This window comes from Rhinoraja longicauda, chromosome 17 (genome assembly GCF_053455715.1).
Source record: "Rhinoraja longicauda isolate Sanriku21f chromosome 17, sRhiLon1.1, whole genome shotgun sequence".
Lineage (NCBI taxonomy): Eukaryota > Metazoa > Chordata > Chondrichthyes > Rajiformes > Arhynchobatidae > Rhinoraja > Rhinoraja longicauda.
The window spans coordinates 17552598-17570934 of record NC_135969.1 but is presented as its reverse complement, the minus strand read 5'-3'; the positions used below and the strand labels follow the sequence as shown (position 1 = coordinate 17570934).

Sequence of the window (18337 nt, the reverse complement as noted above, 5' to 3'; positions counted from 1 at the left end):
TTTGGGATGGAGACATTTCAGAACGCACCTTCACCACACAAGAACTGGTTTACCAAACCATCTTTTCACTCAGGGAGCTGAGGCTGAAGAAGGGTCCTGGCCCAGAACATCACCTGCCCGTGTTCTCCCGAGACGCTGCCTAGCCCGCTGAGTTATTCCGGCACGTTGTGTCTTTTATTGCAGTCTCTCTGTCTGGCATACCGGTTGCCATGGTGATCTATAGAACCGGAAATCCGACGCTGACCCGGAAATGATGGGCAGCGGGGTCGCCACCAAGATGGCGCAGCCCTGTGCCGTTGAAGGCGCCGCCGTCGCTGCCCCGGAGTTTAGCCTCGCCAGCTGCGCGGCCGCTCTGGATGCGGCGCTGGGCGGGAGGGCCGGCCGCGTCTGGTTCAAGGAGAGCAGCGGGCGTAACCTGAGGTCCCGCGACTGGATCGCACCCAGAGGGGCTCTGAGCAAACTCTACCCGCAGGGTCAGGTGGGCGAGGCGGCGGGGGAACGGACGGGTGACCGGGGCGTCAAAGTCACTACACTGCAGGGTGGGGGGGACACCTGACAGAAGTATGCAATCGTTATAAGAGGCATCAACAGGGTAGACAAAAGACACAAAAGTGCTGGAGTAACTCAGCACCTCTGGGGAACATGGACAGGTGATGTTTCAAGTCGGAATTTTCTTCAGACTGATTGTGTTAGGGGGTTCTGACCAGAAACGTCGCCTCTCCATGTTATAGACAATAGGTGCAGGAGGAGGCCATTCGGCCCTTCGAGCCAACACCGCCATTCAATGTAATCATGGCTGATCATTCTCAATCAGTACCCCGTTCCTGCCTTCTCCCCATATCCCCTGACTCCACTATCCTTAAGAGCTCTATCTAGCTCTCTCTTGAATGTTCTCCAGAAATGCCTGATCCACTGAATTACTCCAAACACTTGGTGTCCTTTTGTGTAAACCAACATCTGCAGTTCTATGTTTATAAACTCTAATGTTTTTAATGTTTTAGGTTCCCAGAGATCTCATCGAAAGGCTGCTGTCAGAGTATGGTCACCGCCTGTATATACGCAGTTGCATACAGACAGAAGCTGGATTGGTGATTCACTTGGACCATCCTGCCCTTTTTCAGCTGGTGCTGAGCAATCTCCCTCTCTACACAAGACCTCTAAAGTCTGTACTGCCAAAGAGGAAATGTGTGATTCTGAACTGCGCACCTTTGCAGGGGAGTAGGGGACCCGAATCACTGACAATTAATCATTTACGAACTATCCTCCTGGCAGACCATCTCACTGAAGTGTTCAGACAACAAGGGTATGTTTTACTTACACAAATTACAGTTTTTTAATCTGATGGTTATTATCTTTCTAAGAGCAACTATTTAAACAAATAGGCATTTAGTGTATATTTCCGAACAATGTTCTGGTTTGTTTTTCATGTTTGTCCTCAGCTATGTTGTACGTGTGGTACCAAATCTTCAGAAAAATGCTGGAGTCTGCAAGTTCCTGAGATCATTCGGCATCAACTGGACATCCTCCCTGGAAACCGTGTCAGACGACAGAAACATTTCTGACTTCAAGAAGATTCTCTCAGAGTCAGTTTACACTGAGTGTGGGCAGTTGGATACCCCTTCAAATCAGACTTGTCACACTCTGCCAAAAGGGGTGGACTACAAAGTGAATCTAAGACTGTTTATGAAGGAGAAGGAATTAGAAGGTTATGACACAAACTTAAATGTGGCTTTGGGTAGGTCCTTGAAAAGTAACAAGCCAGGCATACGTGCCTTTATGCTGGTAGTTGTTCTGTGACCAATGTGGTATCTGAGATGGAGAGATATTTTCTCATTTCATGGCATGGAAAGACTGGGAAAATATCTTTGAATGTTAAGTTCAAAAGGATGGCGCAGTGGAGGGAAGAATAAGACAATAAGTCTCCACATCCTGAATAAATACACATCAAATCTGTTTGTAAAATAGAATTCTAATCAATGTGTAGGAAAGAACTGCAGATGCTGGTTTAAATCGAAGGTAGACACAAAATGCTGGAGTAACTCAGCAGGACAGGCAGCATCTCTGGAGAGATGCTGCCTGTCCCGCTGAGTTACTCCAGCATTTTGTGCCTACGTTAGAATTATAATCAAGGTTGGTGCATATTAAATATTATTTAAAAGTAGCAAGCTGAAGCAAACCATTCTTTCTAGGAGTGAGGATTAATATTTGCTGCTTGGTGTTTTTAGATGTTAAACTAGAATAATTGATTCTGCTTTATACAGTGCAGGAGGAAACCCTGAGACAGATAGCAGAGCTTCAAAACACCGTCTTACAGGTCAGTGTAACCTCAGCTTACTTTCCTACGACGGACATGGACCAAAGTGACATGTTTCCCCTTATTACCTGATGCAAAATGTTGTGAACACTGCCCAACCCATCAACGGCTCTGACCTCCCCACCATTGAAGGGATTTACTGGAATCGCTGCCTCAAAAAGGCAGCCAGCATAATCAGAGACCTACACCACGCTGGCCACACACTCATTTTGCTCCTGCGATCGGGAAGAAGTAACAGGAGCCTGAAAACTGTAACGTCCAGGTTCAGCTTCTTGCCTACAGCCAAAAGGCTATTAAACACTACAACCTCAAATAAGCTCTGAACTACGTAGACTATTATTGTTATTATTGCACTATTATTGTTTGGGTTTTTTATGTGTGCGTGTGTATATATATAAGTATATGTGTATGTATTTGTTAGTATGTGCAGATATACACACACTGAACCTTTTGTTTTCTATCATTGATTATATTGTTTACATTGTACTATGTTTATATATTCTGTTGTGCTGCTGCAAGTAAGAATTTCATTGTTCTATCTGGGACATCTATCTATATACTAAAACTCTCGTTTGTTTGTTTGTTTGTTCCTGAACTACAGCCAAAACGGTACACGATACCGTGACAATTTTAGGCCCACCTTACTCACCGTCATCCCTTTGGTGCTAATGGAAGAAGTTTCATTGAAATCGGTGTAATATTTTTTAAGTTATTCACATTTTTAAGTTTAAATCTATCTCCTAGCTAGGGGGATGGGGGGATGGAGTGGGGGGGAGGGGAAGGGGAGGAGCGGAAGGGGAGGAGGGAGGGAGGAGGAGGGGAGGGAGGAGGGATATATATACACACTGCATTTTGTTGTTATTTATTTTATATATATATATATATATCACACAGAAATAAATAGAATAGTAGTGCAAAGTTAAAAAAATGTCCCTCAGTCTATATAATTCGGAGCCTATTTGTAGATTGTGGTGTTTAATCTATATTGGGGACTGGTGAGTTGTACTACTTGGATAACATTATGGATGGACCATGGATGTTTTTTTGCTGTTGCACTCTGCTCTGATTAAACTGAAATCCAATTTACAAACATGTTTTAAAGTAATTAAAATATGTTTTCAGACTCGGGTGGATGCAGAAGACCAATGCACGGCAATCCATGTGGTGGGCTGTGAGGAGGAGTTTCAGCAGCAGAAGACTGATGTTCTCTGGCGGATACTCAGCAGTGAGACTGATCGCGTAACGCAGGTTATTTTGACATATCGGGATTAGTAATGGAATGGTGGACCAAAGTCGAGACGGTGAATGGTCAATTGTTCCCGTCGAAAGTAACACATTTAAGAGCATTGCTATAAGAACACAAGCATTTAACTTGGAGCTCATCAACCTATGCAGGAATTCTCCTTTTGAAATCAATTAGATTAATTGGCCTCCATAAATTATCCCGCGTCTGCAGGGAGTGGATGAGAAAGTGGGATAACAGAACTAGTGTGAATGGGTGATTGATGGTCGACGTGGACTCATTGGGCTGAAGGGCCTGTTTCCACACTGTATCTCTAGACTAAATATGCCTGTCTTGCTGAATGTTACCACAATTTTTGGTTTATTTCCCTCATTTCAGCATTTGCAGTACTTTGCATGTTTACCAATCACCATTTTGCTTGCTTGCTTCAACTATTTGATCCAAGCCATTTCTTTGGCCTGGACTAATATAATTACAAAGTGATGCATTCAGATGGGCAGATCAAGCTTCTGCCTCTTTACCTGTCAAGTTTCAAGGCCCTTCGGCTCACAATGTATGTACCGAACATGATGCCAAGTTATATTTATGTACCGAATATGATGCTATGTTAAACTGATCTAATCAACTTGTACATGAACTATATCCCTCTATTCCTTACACTTTCATGTGCCTATCTAAAAGCCTCTTAAATGCCACTATCGTATCTGCCACCTCCAGTACCCCTATCAATGCGTTTGAGGCCCCCACCACTCTCAGTGTAAAAAAAATTGTCCTGCACAGCTCTATTGAACTTTTCACCTTATAGCTATGCCCTCTGGTTTTAGGCATTTCCATAGGACAGTCAGAAAAAGCTTTCTGACTGTCTACCCTAGTCATGTCTCATAATTTTATATACTTCTCTCAAATCTCCCTTCAAAATCTGACGTTCCAGAGGAAACATTCTAAGTTTATCCAACCTCTCCTTGTAGTTTAAACCCCCTAATACCAGGTAGTAATCTGGTACTCTGCACCCTCTCCAAAGCCTCTACATCCTTTCTGTAATGGGGCGATCGGAACTACATGTAATACTCCAAATGCGGCCTAACTCAAGCCTTACAGAGCTGCATCATGCGGCGCTCTGGTATTCTACTCTGGTGTGTAGAAGTAGTTTGATAATCTAATTAAACTGTGGTTAATTGAAATATTTATTGTGTATTTCTCTTGTACTTTGCAGAGACACCTTGTGTGTGGCCCAGTGAGAACAACTGGTGAACGCTCTCATCTCAGTGCTGTTCAGTATTTTCAGTAAGTCACCCGTGCAAATAATTACCACAATTTAGTCTGTCTTCCCTCATACTTTTTAGTTTGTCATCAATTCAAACAATTCATGTTAACACAGATAGTTTCCATAATAAAATAAAATTTGACCTTGCCTGCAATGCATCTCAGACAACTAAGCACTGTGTGGGCCCTTAACTGCTGAATACTTCAGTGCAATATCTCTCAACACCATTATAGCATTTCATCTGGTTATTAGCTCAGTCCTATTTGTGGAAACAAGACCAACCCCGTGACTGTTTATTGCCTGAATTCCTACACCAGGCACACAACCTGCCTGAGGAGGAGAATAGATCGTTATTTATAGCCCAGGTGTGTATAGAATTTTTTTTTAGAGATACAGAATGAAAACAGGCCCTTCGGCCTACCAAGTCCATGCTGATCATCGATCACCTGTTCATTCTAGTTCTGTTATCCGGCTTTTTCATCCACTCTCTACACACTGAGGACAATTTACAGAGGGCCAATTAACCTAAAAACCTGCACATCCCTGGTGTGTGGGAGAAAATCGGAGCACCAGAGGAAACCCACAAGGTCACAGGGAGAACGTGCAAACTCCACACAGTCCACACTCGAGGTCAGGGTGGAACCCGGGTCCCTAACGCTGTGAGGCAGTAGCTCTATCACTGCATCACCCATTGTAGGTGATTGAAATTTCTGGTTTCTAAATTATTGCTTCCCAGACATTTCTATTTGGATGGAATTGCAAAAATGAATGTATTTCCATTGTTTTTGGCTAATTAAATCAGGTCCATTGAATGCTTATATAATTTTGAATGTGAACAGGTAATCGAGGGTGGGCGTGGATTTGGTGGGCTAATGGGCCTACTTCCGTGCTGGATCTCTAATCTACACCAAACTGGTCCTTTCCAGCAGTGCCAAACTTATTTCACTTGTCTTGATTTACTTCGTATGACGAAGATTTAGCAGTTTAATCATAGTTTCCTTTTATTCGACCTGTAGAATTTAATTACTCAATGATAAAACTATTGATATTTTGAAGTAAGATTATATTATAAAATTCACCGATTTACTTTTTATAACTATCCTTTAAACACTAACAATTTTTAAATCTAGATTTCGAAAGTCTCAAATGCTCGAAGCATCTGTAATGAAGTATGGAAACATAGTGCAAGGTACAGATCCACTAGACAAGTATGTAATCCAGTCATGTAACCCACTGGTCTTGGCAACAGGATGTCTCAACATTGTTCTTACTAGACTACCACTGGGATCAAACACAACATTTGTTAGCGGGGAATGAATGAGGTTGTGTAGTTTAGTTTAAAAACACTTAAGTCTTCAGCCAGTTAAGGCTGTAGGTGATGTGACTATAATCAGTAACATTGGTTTGGAGAGAAATTCACAAATTGATGGTAAGTGCTCATTAGAGATGGGTTTAAAACTGAGATGATGTTTATTAAAAGGAAAATTAGATAAACATTTTGCCACAGTTGATCGTTGCATAAAAAAGGTACTGAGGAAAAAGAAGAGTATTGTGTTCTGTGGGCTGAGGAATGATCTTGCAGAGGTGTATAAGATTGTGAGGGGAATAGATAAAGTGAATTCACGGAGTCTTTGATCCAGAGTAGGGGAATCAAGGACCAGAGGGCATAATGTAATATGAGAGGGGAAAGATTTACGACAATCCCGAGGAGCAATGTTTTCACACAGAGGGCGATGGGTATATGGAACATGCTGCCAGAGGAGGTAGTTGAGACAGGGACGATAAGAACATTTAAAAAAACATTTGGGCATGTACATGAATAGGAAAGGTTGAGATAGGGGTATAAGTCAAACGCGGGAAGATGGGACTAGCGTAGATGGGGCATCTTGGTCAGTTTCCATGCTGTGTGACTTTAAAAGGTTCAAGAAGATAGCTAGTTCAGGGTGCAAAGAGAAGAAAGTATTGCAGTTCAGTACTATTCACAACAGCACGTTGTCTCATTTACAGCCAATGATAACACCTTCCTAATCAGATGTGCAGCACTTTGGTCAACGTGGGTTGTTTTTAAATGTGCTATACAAATAAAATTGACTTGACTTGACTTGACTTTCAAAGTATAATCAATATTGTAATGTATATAAACAAGAAATTCCATTAAAAAATTACATAATGTCTTGGGATAGATGTTCGTCAGAATGCTGATAATAGTTGTCGGAGTGACTTTTACATCCAGTTGGAAAGGTAGGATTTGGTTTAATAAGGAGAAACAAGGAACTGCAGATGCTGGTTTACAAAAATAAAGGCAAAGTGATGGAGTAACTCAGCAGGGCAGGTAGCATCTCCAGTGAACATGGATAGGTGACGTTTTGGCTTAAAAAGCTCCAGAGATGCTGCCTGACCTGTTTTAGTTACTCCCAACACCTTATGTCATTTCTTTGGTTTAATGAAATTCCTAAAAGAAATCACTAGATTTTGTAGCAATCCTCAATGCAGCATAACAAACATCAGCCTGTGTTATCGTGCACAGGTCTTCCAAGTGCAATCTTCTGATACAGATGAAGGTTGTAGACCTCCAGCCAGAATTCCACCACTACCCAAGGTGACAAAGGAGTTCAGATAGTGAGTCTGTAGGCGGGCTATTTTGCTGTTTGTCAAAAGTGGGAAAATTCGTATCAAAATGAAAAAATCTGAAATAAAAACAGAAAATGCTGGAAATCCTCAGCAGCTCGGGTAGCATCTGCTGGAAATAGAAACAGGTAATGTTTTAGATCCGGGAACCTTCATCAGAACTGGGGAAGAGAAATGCAAAGATAGAGACAAAGTGCTGGGGTAACTCAGCAGATCAGGCAGCATCTCTGGAGAAAATGACTAGGCGACGTTTCAGGTCGAGACCCTTCCTCCGACCTCCTTCAGACTGGAGTAGGGTCCTGACCCGAAACATCACCAATGCTTTTTCTCCAGAGATGCGGCCTGACCCATTTGAGTTACTCCGGCACTTTGTGTCAATCTTTGGTATAAACCAGCATCTGGGTTTCTTTGTTTCGACTAGAGAAAAAGCAGAGAAGGTGGGAGAGGAATGGGTTGAACAAAGGGAATGCTACCAAACGGGTTAATGTGGCTCGTAGAGGCACATTGCCGTGTCTGGTTTGTGCATTCCTATAGCACTGGATCGACATTTGCTATTAGAAAGAGAGCAAATGAACAAAATGATGACTGGCAGAAATGGCTATTTCAGACACAGACGGAAAGAAAAGGCTGAGTTAATTGGAGAATCCAATATTGAACTGTTTACTGCGAAAGTATTTTTTTTTTTACTGCATGTGAACAATTCTGATGATTTCGTTTTGATGATGTTTTTTCCTAGGTGATTCATGGGCTGAAATCATCAATAGCATGACCTCAGCTGTTATCAAGTTTGAACTGCTGGCAACTGCACACCGCAATCCTGTAAGTAATCAATGTATTCTGACTGGAGCAAAAGTAGAGACTGGCAAGAAAATGTAGTAGACACATGAAGCTGCAGATGCTGGAATCTTGAGCAAAACACAAAGCGCTGGAGGAGCTCAACGGTCTGTGGAGGGAATTGACAGACGACTTTAGAGCTGCAACACACAAACAGGCCCTTCGGCCCACGAGACCACACTGACCAGCGATTACCCCATACACTAGCACTATCCTACACACTAGGGACAATTTACAATTTTACTGAGGCCAGTTAATGTTTTAGTAGAGTGTGGGAGGAAAACTGGAGCATCCAGAGAAAATCTACACAATCACAGTGAGAACGTACAAACTATGTACAGACAGTACCCGTAGTCAGGATCGAAGCTGGGTGTCCGGTGCTGTAATGCAGCAGCTCTACCGATGCATCACTGTTCCACCTCTGAAACTGAAATGATGTTTTAGTTTGGGACCTTCTTCAGGCAGAAGAAGGGTAGATGGACTGGATGTCCATTTTCCACATCCCAGTCCTTTTGCATAATGATGTAATCTTTTCAATAGGGTGCCTAGTGACTAGTATTTCCCTGCATTATTCCTGAGAGGTTATTGATTGAAAGAGACAGCAAGGAAACAAACCCCGCTGCCCACCCAGTCCACGATGATCATCGATCACCTGTTCACACTAGTTCTATGTTATCCCACTTTTGCATCCACTACCTCCACAGGAGGGATGATTTTACAGAGGCCAATTCACCCAGAAACACACAGGTCTTTGGGATGTGGGCAGAAACCCACGTGCTCACAGGGAGAACGTGCAAATTGCACACGCAGACAGCACCCGAGGTCAGGATTGAACCCGGGTCTCTGGCACTACCAATTGCATCACTGGTTTCTTTTGCTTTAGTAGAATATCATCCATTTGCTTTTCCTTTTAAAACAAACTATATTACTGGAGGAACAATTTGATTACAAATCAGCTGAGGCTGAGAAACTGCCAGATATCAGGTTGGAAAATAAAATTTCACCCAATGTCTCTTTCCCAAACCCCCCAATCCGTGAATTTTAGCTGAATTTGGACTTGGCACAAGGTGTCAATATCTCGACCAAAGGAACGAGGAGCGGCGCGTTTGTAATGTACAACTGTGCAAGGCTTGCAACACTGTTCGATCATTTCAACAGTTCAGTTGAGAAAGGTAACATCAGTGTTATTATTATTGCTTAGAGGCCACGTGTTAATTTTCTTCTATGGACACCTGTTCCTATTAAGTTGGAGTCATTTGAAACTGCAGATGCTGGATTCTTGAGTGAAAAAATAAACTGCTAGACTAATTCAGCGGATCAAGCAGCATGCTTCAAAAGTGCTTTTATTGTCACATGTTTAAAGTCAAGCGTACAGTGAAATTATTTTTTCACATAGAGTCCAGTAGAGTATTGCCATACTTAAGCACGTTCCCAATTAGCAACGTGCACAGAAATTGTCTACTGATCCTGCGTGCAAGAGGCACCATGTTTTGACACCGTTTTCAGAGTCCAGTCCACGCTCTTTTATGAGCGGTACCTGTTCCAGGCAGGGCAGACGACGTTTCGGGTCAAGAGGCTTCTGCATCCAGGTGGGGAACAGGGAAGAGAAAGGGTAAGGAGGGGTGTTTACCTAAACTTGGAGAATTTGATGTTCATACTAAAGAAAGACACAAAGTGCTGTAGTAACTCTGCAGGTCAAGCAGCATCTCTGAGGAAAAAGAATGGATGACGTTTAAGGTCAGGACCCTTCCGTCTGACTGAAGAAGAGATGGTTTAAACCAGCATCTGCAATTCTTTGTTTCAACTCGATGTACATACTGTTGGGTTGCAAGCTACCAAACTGAGGCCAGCCATTTCTCATTGAACGAAAACGGCTGCATATTTCAACGAGGTAGGGGCTGATTCCAGGTTTTAGACTCGTGCTGATTTGTGGCCTGTCGAACCCTGAGGCTGATTGCTCTCATCACCATTAACACAGATTGACAATTAGAAATTGGACCTGGTTCAAACCTCAGCTATTTTAAAATGCATGAATTGTTAATCTGACAGCAGACTATTATTCTCCATCGTTGATTGACTTGGAAACTGATTTTTCTGATAGCATATTTGCAGGGGACAGACCTGCAAATGTCAAGGTTACCTTGACATTGAAACATAGACAATAAGAGCGAGAGTAGGCCATTCAGCTCTTTGGCCTATTCTACCATGATCACTTTCTCCCAACATCCCTGGATGTCTATAGCATTAAGAAATATACTTGAACATATTTAAATGGTTTGGGTTTTTTTGTTTGACGTAGTGAAAACCATCAACAGTTGAGACTCCAAGCACTGTTTCAGAGGGAAAGCCACAGCATTAGTTTTGCTGAATTTCCAATGTGATATTAATGTGATGAGTGGCACAGTGGAGCAGCTGGTAGTATTGCCTCACAGCGCGAGAGACCCGGGTTCGATCCTGATGTTGACAATCTTACAATTTTTACTGAAGCCAATTAATCTACAAGCCTGTACATTTTTGGAGTGTTGAAGGAAATTGGTGCATCTGGGGAAAAACCCACACGGTCACGGGGAGAACGTACAAACTCCGTACAGACAGCACCCATAGTCAGGATTGATCCCAGGTCTCTGGCGCTGTAAGGCAGCAACTCTACCACTGCGCCACAATGCCACCGTTACAGCTGGACACTTGAGCAAAGAAATCTAAATTGAATTATAATAACAAGGAACTGCAAATGCCTGGTTACCAGAGAAAGACATAAAATGTTGGAGTAACTCAGCAGGTCAGGCAGCATCTCTGGAGAACATGTTTAGGTGATGCTCTTCAGACTGATTGCAACCCAATAGTATAAAAAATTGTCTAATTTAGGTAACCAGCCTACAGACATCCCCCTCCCTTCCCACCCGCCCCTCTCCTCCCCTGAACTCTGACAGATCTTGTGCCGATTTCCCCCCTCTCACCCCTGATCTTTGTCTCTCTCACCTTAAAGGTATTACCAGGTGACAAGTTGTCAGTGATACCTAGGTAGTATTACTGAGGCGCATAACTGAAATGATTCGCTGAGCATCAGTTTATGGTCTACTGCAAATATTGGACAAGTTCTGTTGGCAACAAGTGGGTGCAAAAAAAGGACACAAAGTACTGGAGTAACTCAATGGGTTAAGCAACATCTCTGGGGAATGTGGATAGGTGACATTTCAGGTCTGGACCCTTATTCAGACTGATTTGAGGCAAGTTAACCCTAGCCATTTTTATAATCTTTCCTTCTGCCCTTTACTCATCACCTCAGATGCTGGGATAACAGCAAAGTTCAGAAAAATTAAGATCACGTGGAGATATTCGGGGCATCACTTCGGATAGAGTGGTGCCAAAATGAAATACAGTTCTGTTTGGCTTTAGATGCTAGCTTATTATAGAATTTACCTGTAACATACTTCACCCCTTTCGATCTGAACACACAGATTCCCCAAAGACTGAATGTAAGATGACTATAGTGAAACAGATTTTCTTTGTCTTGTTTTCAGGATTGTACCCACGTTTCCCAGAAATATCCCAGTTGAACTTTCCTCTACTCCGGGAAGAGGTACAAAATCTCTACAACTAATGAGACTTGTTCTGTTCTCATGAGGATTAATAGGTGGCGCTGCAGTTAAGAACAAAGATTGCTGCAAAAAAGGGTCAGGACTTGCTTGTGATAACTTGTTACTTAATCCACGATGTACCTTTAAAATGACGATGAGGAAGAATTTCTTTAGCTAGAAGGTGGTGAATCTGTGGAATTCATTGCCACAGGTAGCAGTGGAGGCCAAGTCATTGGGTATTTTTAAAGCAGCTTGTTCTTGATTAGAAAGGGTGTCAAAGGTTAGGGGAGAGAAGGCAAGAAAATGGGGATGTGAGGGAAAAATAGATCAACCATGATCGAATGGCGGAGCAAACTCGATGGGCCAAATGGCCAAATTCTGTTCCTATGTTTTATGACATTTGCCCCATGTGAGGTTAACATGCATATGTTAACTCTTAATGTGGTGGGAGCTTCCAAACTTAATTCTCAAGGGCATTGCCAGAATGGTGGAGATTCACAGTGTGCATCACCAGCATCAGGATTTTGCAGCCTACATAAAAATCGCAAAGGACTGTGCCCATGAAGGCTTTGAAGCTTTTCTGTTTTGAGTGGTGCAATTAAGTCTTCCGTTTACATTAGAGATTTACTTGCCAATAAATAACATTTAAAAGACATTTGTACAGGTACTAGGGCAGGAAAGGTTTAGAAGGATTGGGCCCAATGTGGGCAGGTGCGACCAGTGTAGATGGGGTAGCTCGGTTGGTATGTTGGGCCGAAGGGCCTGTTTCCATGCTGTGTGACTCAATGACTCAATAGATAAAGGATCATCATGGATTCACCTTAGCTTCAATAAAGTTTACCTGTTACAATGTTTTTTTACAATGGAAAGCAAGAAGGTTGAAAGTGAAAGGAGATAGTTGAGCAAGATGAATCCAGTTAATTTTAACACCATTGTTTGTTTAACATAGAAAACATAGAAAATAGGTGCAGGAGTAGGCCATTCGGCCCTTCGAGCCTGCACCGCCATTCAATATGATCATGGCTGATTATCCAACTCAGTATCCCGTACCTGCCTTCTCTCCATACCCCCTGATCCCTTTAACCGCAAGGGCCACATCTAACTCCCTCTTAAATATAGCCAATGAACTGGCCTCAACTACCTTCTGTGGCAGAGAATTCCACAGATTCACCACTCTGTGTGAAAAAAAACTTTCTCATCTCGGTCCTAAAAGACTTCCCCCTTATCCTTAAACTATGACCCCTTGTTCTGGACTTCCCCAACATCGGGAACAATCTTCCTGCATCTAGCCTGTCCAACCCCTTAAGAATTTTGTACGTTTCTATAAGATCCCCCCTCAATCTTCTAAATTCCAGCGAGTACAAGTCGAGTCTATCCAGTCTTTCTTCATATGAAAGTCCTGCCTCCCAGGAATCAATCTGGTGAACCTTCTCTGTACTCCCTCTATGGCAAGAATGTCTTTCCTCAGATTAGGAGACCAAAACTGTACGCAATACTCCAGGTGTGGTCTCACCAATGCCCTGTACAACTGCAGCAGAACCTCCCTGCTCCTATACTCAAATCCCCTCGCTATGAATGCCAACATACCATTCGCTTTCTTCACTGCCTGCTGCACCTGCATGCCTACTTTCAATGACTGGTGTACCACGACACCCAGGTCTCGTTGCATCTCCCCTTCTCCTAATCGGCCACAAATTAACATTTATGTTATTTTTTCTGGAAGAGTAACCAGTTTTCTTATCTGTAGGGGGAGTGGCTGTTGCTGTATAATTACATTATTCCTTTCCGAGAAGTGCTTGCCCAAATTACGCATTCCATGAGTTCAACAAAAGATATCCATCTGAATGTCAACACAGAAACGGTAAGATGAACTGATAAGGGATAAGGAAAATATTTTTAATTTTAAAATGTCTTCAGTCCTATTGTCAGGGAATCTTAGATCTTTCTATTTAATGGAGCTGCTTTGTAGCCAATTGTGTTCAAAGATATGTACTATGTTTACATATCTGTTCTGTTGCTGCAAGTAAGAAATTCATTGCTCCCTTTCAGGACATACAGCAAGAAAACACTCTTGAGCCTCTTGTCGAGTCTAATTGTACATTTTCACCATTTGAGCAGGTTGTTAGAACACTAAGTACCCTGGCCATTTTAGGGAGTCAATTCAGTGCATAATGACAGCATCAAAAATAAATAAATTCCAGCAATTCTACAATTGATTTACTGATTATTTCTTTCACAAGTGTTTCCTATCTGGAATACTCTCCCTAAAATACTTCCCCTAACTACTTTTTCCCCCATTGTAAAGCTTCTTACAAGCTCTCTTATTCCTCTCCCCTTCCTCCCAATTTTTCATCTCCTTCATGATCTATTGGGAAGGACTACATAAATGTAACATTGTTTCACTCCCATTCCTTGCCCATGGTTGCTCTCCCATCGTGGGTCCTACTCCAAAGAATGAGCTTCAGCTCAAGACTGACCCCCTTGGAGATGCCATCTTTCATATGAGCTAGTTGAATTAAGACCACACCTTGGTGCATTAATAGATCCACAGTATTGTTTCAAAAGCAATTTGGTTCTTTCAATGGCATGGTTCGTAAATGTTTATCAAGCAGCTCCTAAAACAAACATGTCGCATTAAAGGAGGACACAAAATGCTGGAGTGGCTCAGCGGGTCAGACAGCACCTCTGGAGAACATGGATAGATGATGTTTTGAGTCAGGACTCTTCTTCCGTCTGATTGTAAGGGGGGGGGGGGAAAGAGGATGCAAAGAAAATCAGAAGAGAGGGACAGAACAAAGCATGGCCAGTAAAAGGTGAACACAGGCAAGGGGGATTTTTGTGACACATATTAGACATGGACATAGAAAATAGGTACAGGAGGAGGCCATTCGGCCCTTTGAGCCAGCACCGCCATTCATTGTGATCATGGCTAATCATCCACAATCAGTACGTGCCCAACTTCTTCCCATATCCCTTGATTCCACTAGCCCCCAGAGCTCTATCTAACTCTCTCTTAAATTTATCCAGTGATTTGGCCTCCACTGCCCCCTGTGACAGAGAATTCCACAAATTCACAACTCTCTGGGTGAAAAAGTTCCTTCTCACCTCAGTTTTAAATGGCTGAGACAATCTGAAACATCACGTATCCATGTACTCTAGAGATGTTGCCTGACCTGCTGAGTTACTTCAGCATTTTATGCCTTAGGTAAACTAATAGCTGCAGTCCCTTTTTATTACAACATGTCACGCTGTTGTTTGATGGGACCCTACTGCCTGCAAGGTGGCTGGCCACATTCCTTACATAAGTGACTAATCTTTAAATATATTTAATTGTCTGTAATGTGCTTTGGGACACCTGTTGTGAAACCCACAGTTCTCACTAACTGAATACCCTCTTCCTGTTGTAACTTGTTTTGTAGCTGTGCAAATTCCTTGTAAACCTCAGCATGGATTTCAGCTCCTATTACAACCGTGTGCACATCTTGGGAGTAAGTATCGTTGTGTGAGTACAAACATAGTAATCCCACTGTGGTCCATTAGGGCTCTGTTAGAATCTCACTGTTGATCTAATTTTCTTTCCCATTTTTAATCCTTTCTCTGACTAGTTTTTGGATTATCCTTTTCTTTAATTCCCCACCCAACTTTAATGCCTCTAACTCTTTTTAAAATTACTTCCCTTTCTTTTCCACGAGGTAGACACAAAATGCTGGACAGGAAGAATCAAGTTCCATGGCTAAAACGTAGTACAAGGAACTGCAGATGCCGGTGTGCAAAAGGAGGCACAAAGTCCTGCTTGAACTCAGCAGGAGCCAGCAACTCTGGAGAAAATGGATCAGTGACGTTTCAAGTCCGGACCCTAAGAAGGGTCCCATCCATTTATTTCCAGAGATGTGGCCTGGCCCACAGAGCTACTCCACCATTTTGTGGCTATCTTTGGTAATAAAACAGCATCCTCAGTTCCTTGTTATTACATTGGGTAAAACCATTGACTATTCCATTAAAAGATGTCATGTGAAGGCCAGATAGTTGGAGCAAGAGGAGACGGGGGGAAGCGAGAAAGCTGTATGTGAGAGTGGCTTTCATCAAAGGCAGTCAAACTTACTGAACAGGCAGACTGCTGGCAGGCAATAGGTATAATGCAGAAGAAAGGTTTGTCTGGGATAGTGTAGGCCTATCCCCTCCCCAGTTCTCCCACTAGTCTTACTGTTTCCGACTACATTCTATCTTTGTCCCGCCCCCTTCCCTGACATCAGTCTGAAGAAAGGTCTCAAACCAAAACGTCACCCATTCCTTCTCTCCCGAGATGCTGCCTGACCAGCTGAGTTACTCAGCACTTTGTGTCTACCATTCGTACTGTTAGTTGGTTCGTTTAGTTTATTGTCACGTGTACCAAGGTACAGTGAAAAGCTTCTGTTGCGTGCTAACCAGTCAGCGGAAAGACTGCGTGCTAACCAGTCAGCGGAAAAACGTCATGGGAATAACGTTTAGTGCAAGATAAAGTCTAGTGAATACCAATTAAAGATAACCTGAGGGTCTGCAATGAGGTAGATAGTAGCTCAGGACCGCTATCTAGTCGGTGATATGATGGTTCAGTTGCTTGATAGCAGCTGGGAAGAAACTGCCACTGAATCTGGAGGTGGGCGTTTTCACACCAATACCTCTCGCCTGATGGGCGAGGAGAGAAGAGGGGGTGCTTGGGGTGAGACTCATCCTTGATTATGCTGGTGGCTGGTCCAGGTCACAGTGACTACTCCGTGTTAAAGGGAATGTTTGACTCCACAGGAACCGCTGGAACACTTGTTCAACCAAATGTTCACTCGCCTGCAGTTGATGAAAGGACTGAGAGAGGTTTTTCATACAGCACTGGGTACATTTCACATCCCACCGCCCAGCCAACTCTGAGAAACCAGCACGCCCAGTACGCCATTCCACACCACAGGGTTGGAGGAACCAGGAATAACATGAACTTCTTCCACCTTTATCAGCAACAGACCCGACGACTGAAATGGAGCAACTGCGACGTTCCTTTGTCAGTGCAATATCAGCCTGGGGCTTCTCCAGGTGACCACGGGATGTCAGAGGCTTGGCAGACGGATAATAGAACTGCTTCCTTCACCATTCCTGTCGCTGTCACCCTCTGCACATCATCCTAATGGCCTACTTGCCCAAGCATGAAGCTGATATCTGGATGGGCAAGAAGAACAACAGTGGGACATCCACAGTTCTTCATCTTCCATGAAAACTGGTTGTGGCCCCTGTGACCCTCTCTTGATCTGAACAGATTCCATTCCCTCTGTACTAATTTATCTCTGCTGTTTCTTTAAAAAAAATTTTTTTTTAAAAAGATTGAATTCTGGTTGGAATCCATCAACAAACACACAAATTACTGCTTGCTGTATTCTTTAGAGCATGGGTTGTCAGTGGGACTGACCAATTGTTCACCTGAACGATGAGTTTAGTGTGACTGAGAAGAGATCCTCGACAGTTACTCTGGTCCTCTATGGAGATGTGATATTTGAAGTGAGTCAGAGCATCTCCAGCCAGTGTAAACAATGGTATGCATGCGAGTCTCATTGAAAACCTTTACATTTGTAAGGTCTCCAGTCTGATTAGGACATTTTTTATCAAAATGAAATGTTACTGCAAACCATTTAACAATCTTTCAGAACACAACATCACCTACAATTTTTTTTACCCCAATATTTTGGAGTAACTAAGCGGGTCAGGCAGCATCTCTGGGGAACATAGATAGGTGATGTTTCAGGTCAGGACCCATCTTCAGACTTAGTCCGAAGTAGGGTGCCGACCCAAAACATCACCTATCCATCTTCTCCAGTGATGCTCCCTGACCCGTTCAGTTACACCAGCATTGTGTCTGCTTTTGTGCACCACATCTGCACTTCCTTGTTTCTACATTTTTCCCATGGAACTTGTTTCTTCCAATCAAATATTTTTCTTCCTTCGCCCACGTTTTTTCTCGTCTACAGTCAGAGCTGATCTACACACCGTTCACAATTTCCTGGTGCAGCCACACTGCATCGGGATCATGCAACGCCCCTACACCCACCACCACGTTGAATTCCATGCTCAATCTCATTTACGAACATTTCACAGCTTTATTTTTGTTGTTTCCAGTGACATTGATGCTGTAAATTAGAACCAGGACACTTAACAGTGTAGAGTTGCATTTAACAAAGTTCAACAAAATATGAATGAAGCTATCCTATTACTTTATGCTTTAAACAAGACAAGTCATTGAACGTTGCCTGGGGTAAGGGATTTAATATTTTAGTGCCACATTGAATGCCTTTAACACTTATGTTTCCGTTTCTGGCAAGCAGGAAAAAGATTTGCACAGTTGTTTCCATGGCAGCTTTCACAGCCTTTGGTGTCACAAAACACTTTTCAGCCGATTTTAAGTGCTTTGGAAAGGTAGACACAAAATTCTGGAGTAACCCAGCGGATCAGGCAGCATC

At 42.9% G+C, this 18337-nt stretch overlaps 1 protein-coding gene across 2 annotated transcripts; it reads left to right on the top strand.

The window, feature by feature from the left end:
- Positions 1 to 250: 250 nt before the first annotated feature.
- On the top strand, positions 251 to 17608 carry dalrd3 (DALR anticodon binding domain containing 3). Of its 2 annotated transcripts, XM_078413840.1 has the most exons (13): positions 251 to 478; positions 1002 to 1303; positions 1440 to 1735; positions 2262 to 2314; positions 3437 to 3562; positions 4771 to 4841; positions 5952 to 6010; positions 8186 to 8268; positions 9329 to 9455; positions 11805 to 11863; positions 13609 to 13722; positions 15281 to 15349; positions 16644 to 16893. In XM_078413840.1, exons 1-13 carry the CDS (start codon positions 251 to 253, stop codon positions 16761 to 16763), a joined length of 1707 nt encoding a protein of 568 aa, XP_078269966.1. In that variant the 3' UTR covers positions 16764 to 16893. The 2 variants fall into 2 exon arrangements, with proteins under 2 accessions (XP_078269966.1, XP_078269964.1); XM_078413838.1 differs by lacking the exons at positions 11805 to 11863; positions 13609 to 13722 and having other exon boundaries at positions 277 to 478; positions 16644 to 17608.
- The last annotated feature ends 729 nt before the right edge of the window (positions 17609 to 18337 follow it).

Coding starts and splice junctions, on each gene's coding strand:
- dalrd3 (XM_078413838.1), top strand. CDS start 278: ATGGCGCAGCCCTGTGCCGTTGAAGGCGCCGCCGTCGCTGCCCCGGAG. Junction 8,269..9,328: donor CAACTGCACACCGCAATCCT/GTAAGTAATCAA, acceptor CGTGAATTTTAG/CTGAATTTGGACTTGGCACA. Junction 9,456..15,280: donor CAACAGTTCAGTTGAGAAAG/GTAACATCAGTG, acceptor CTTGTTTTGTAG/CTGTGCAAATTCCTTGTAAA.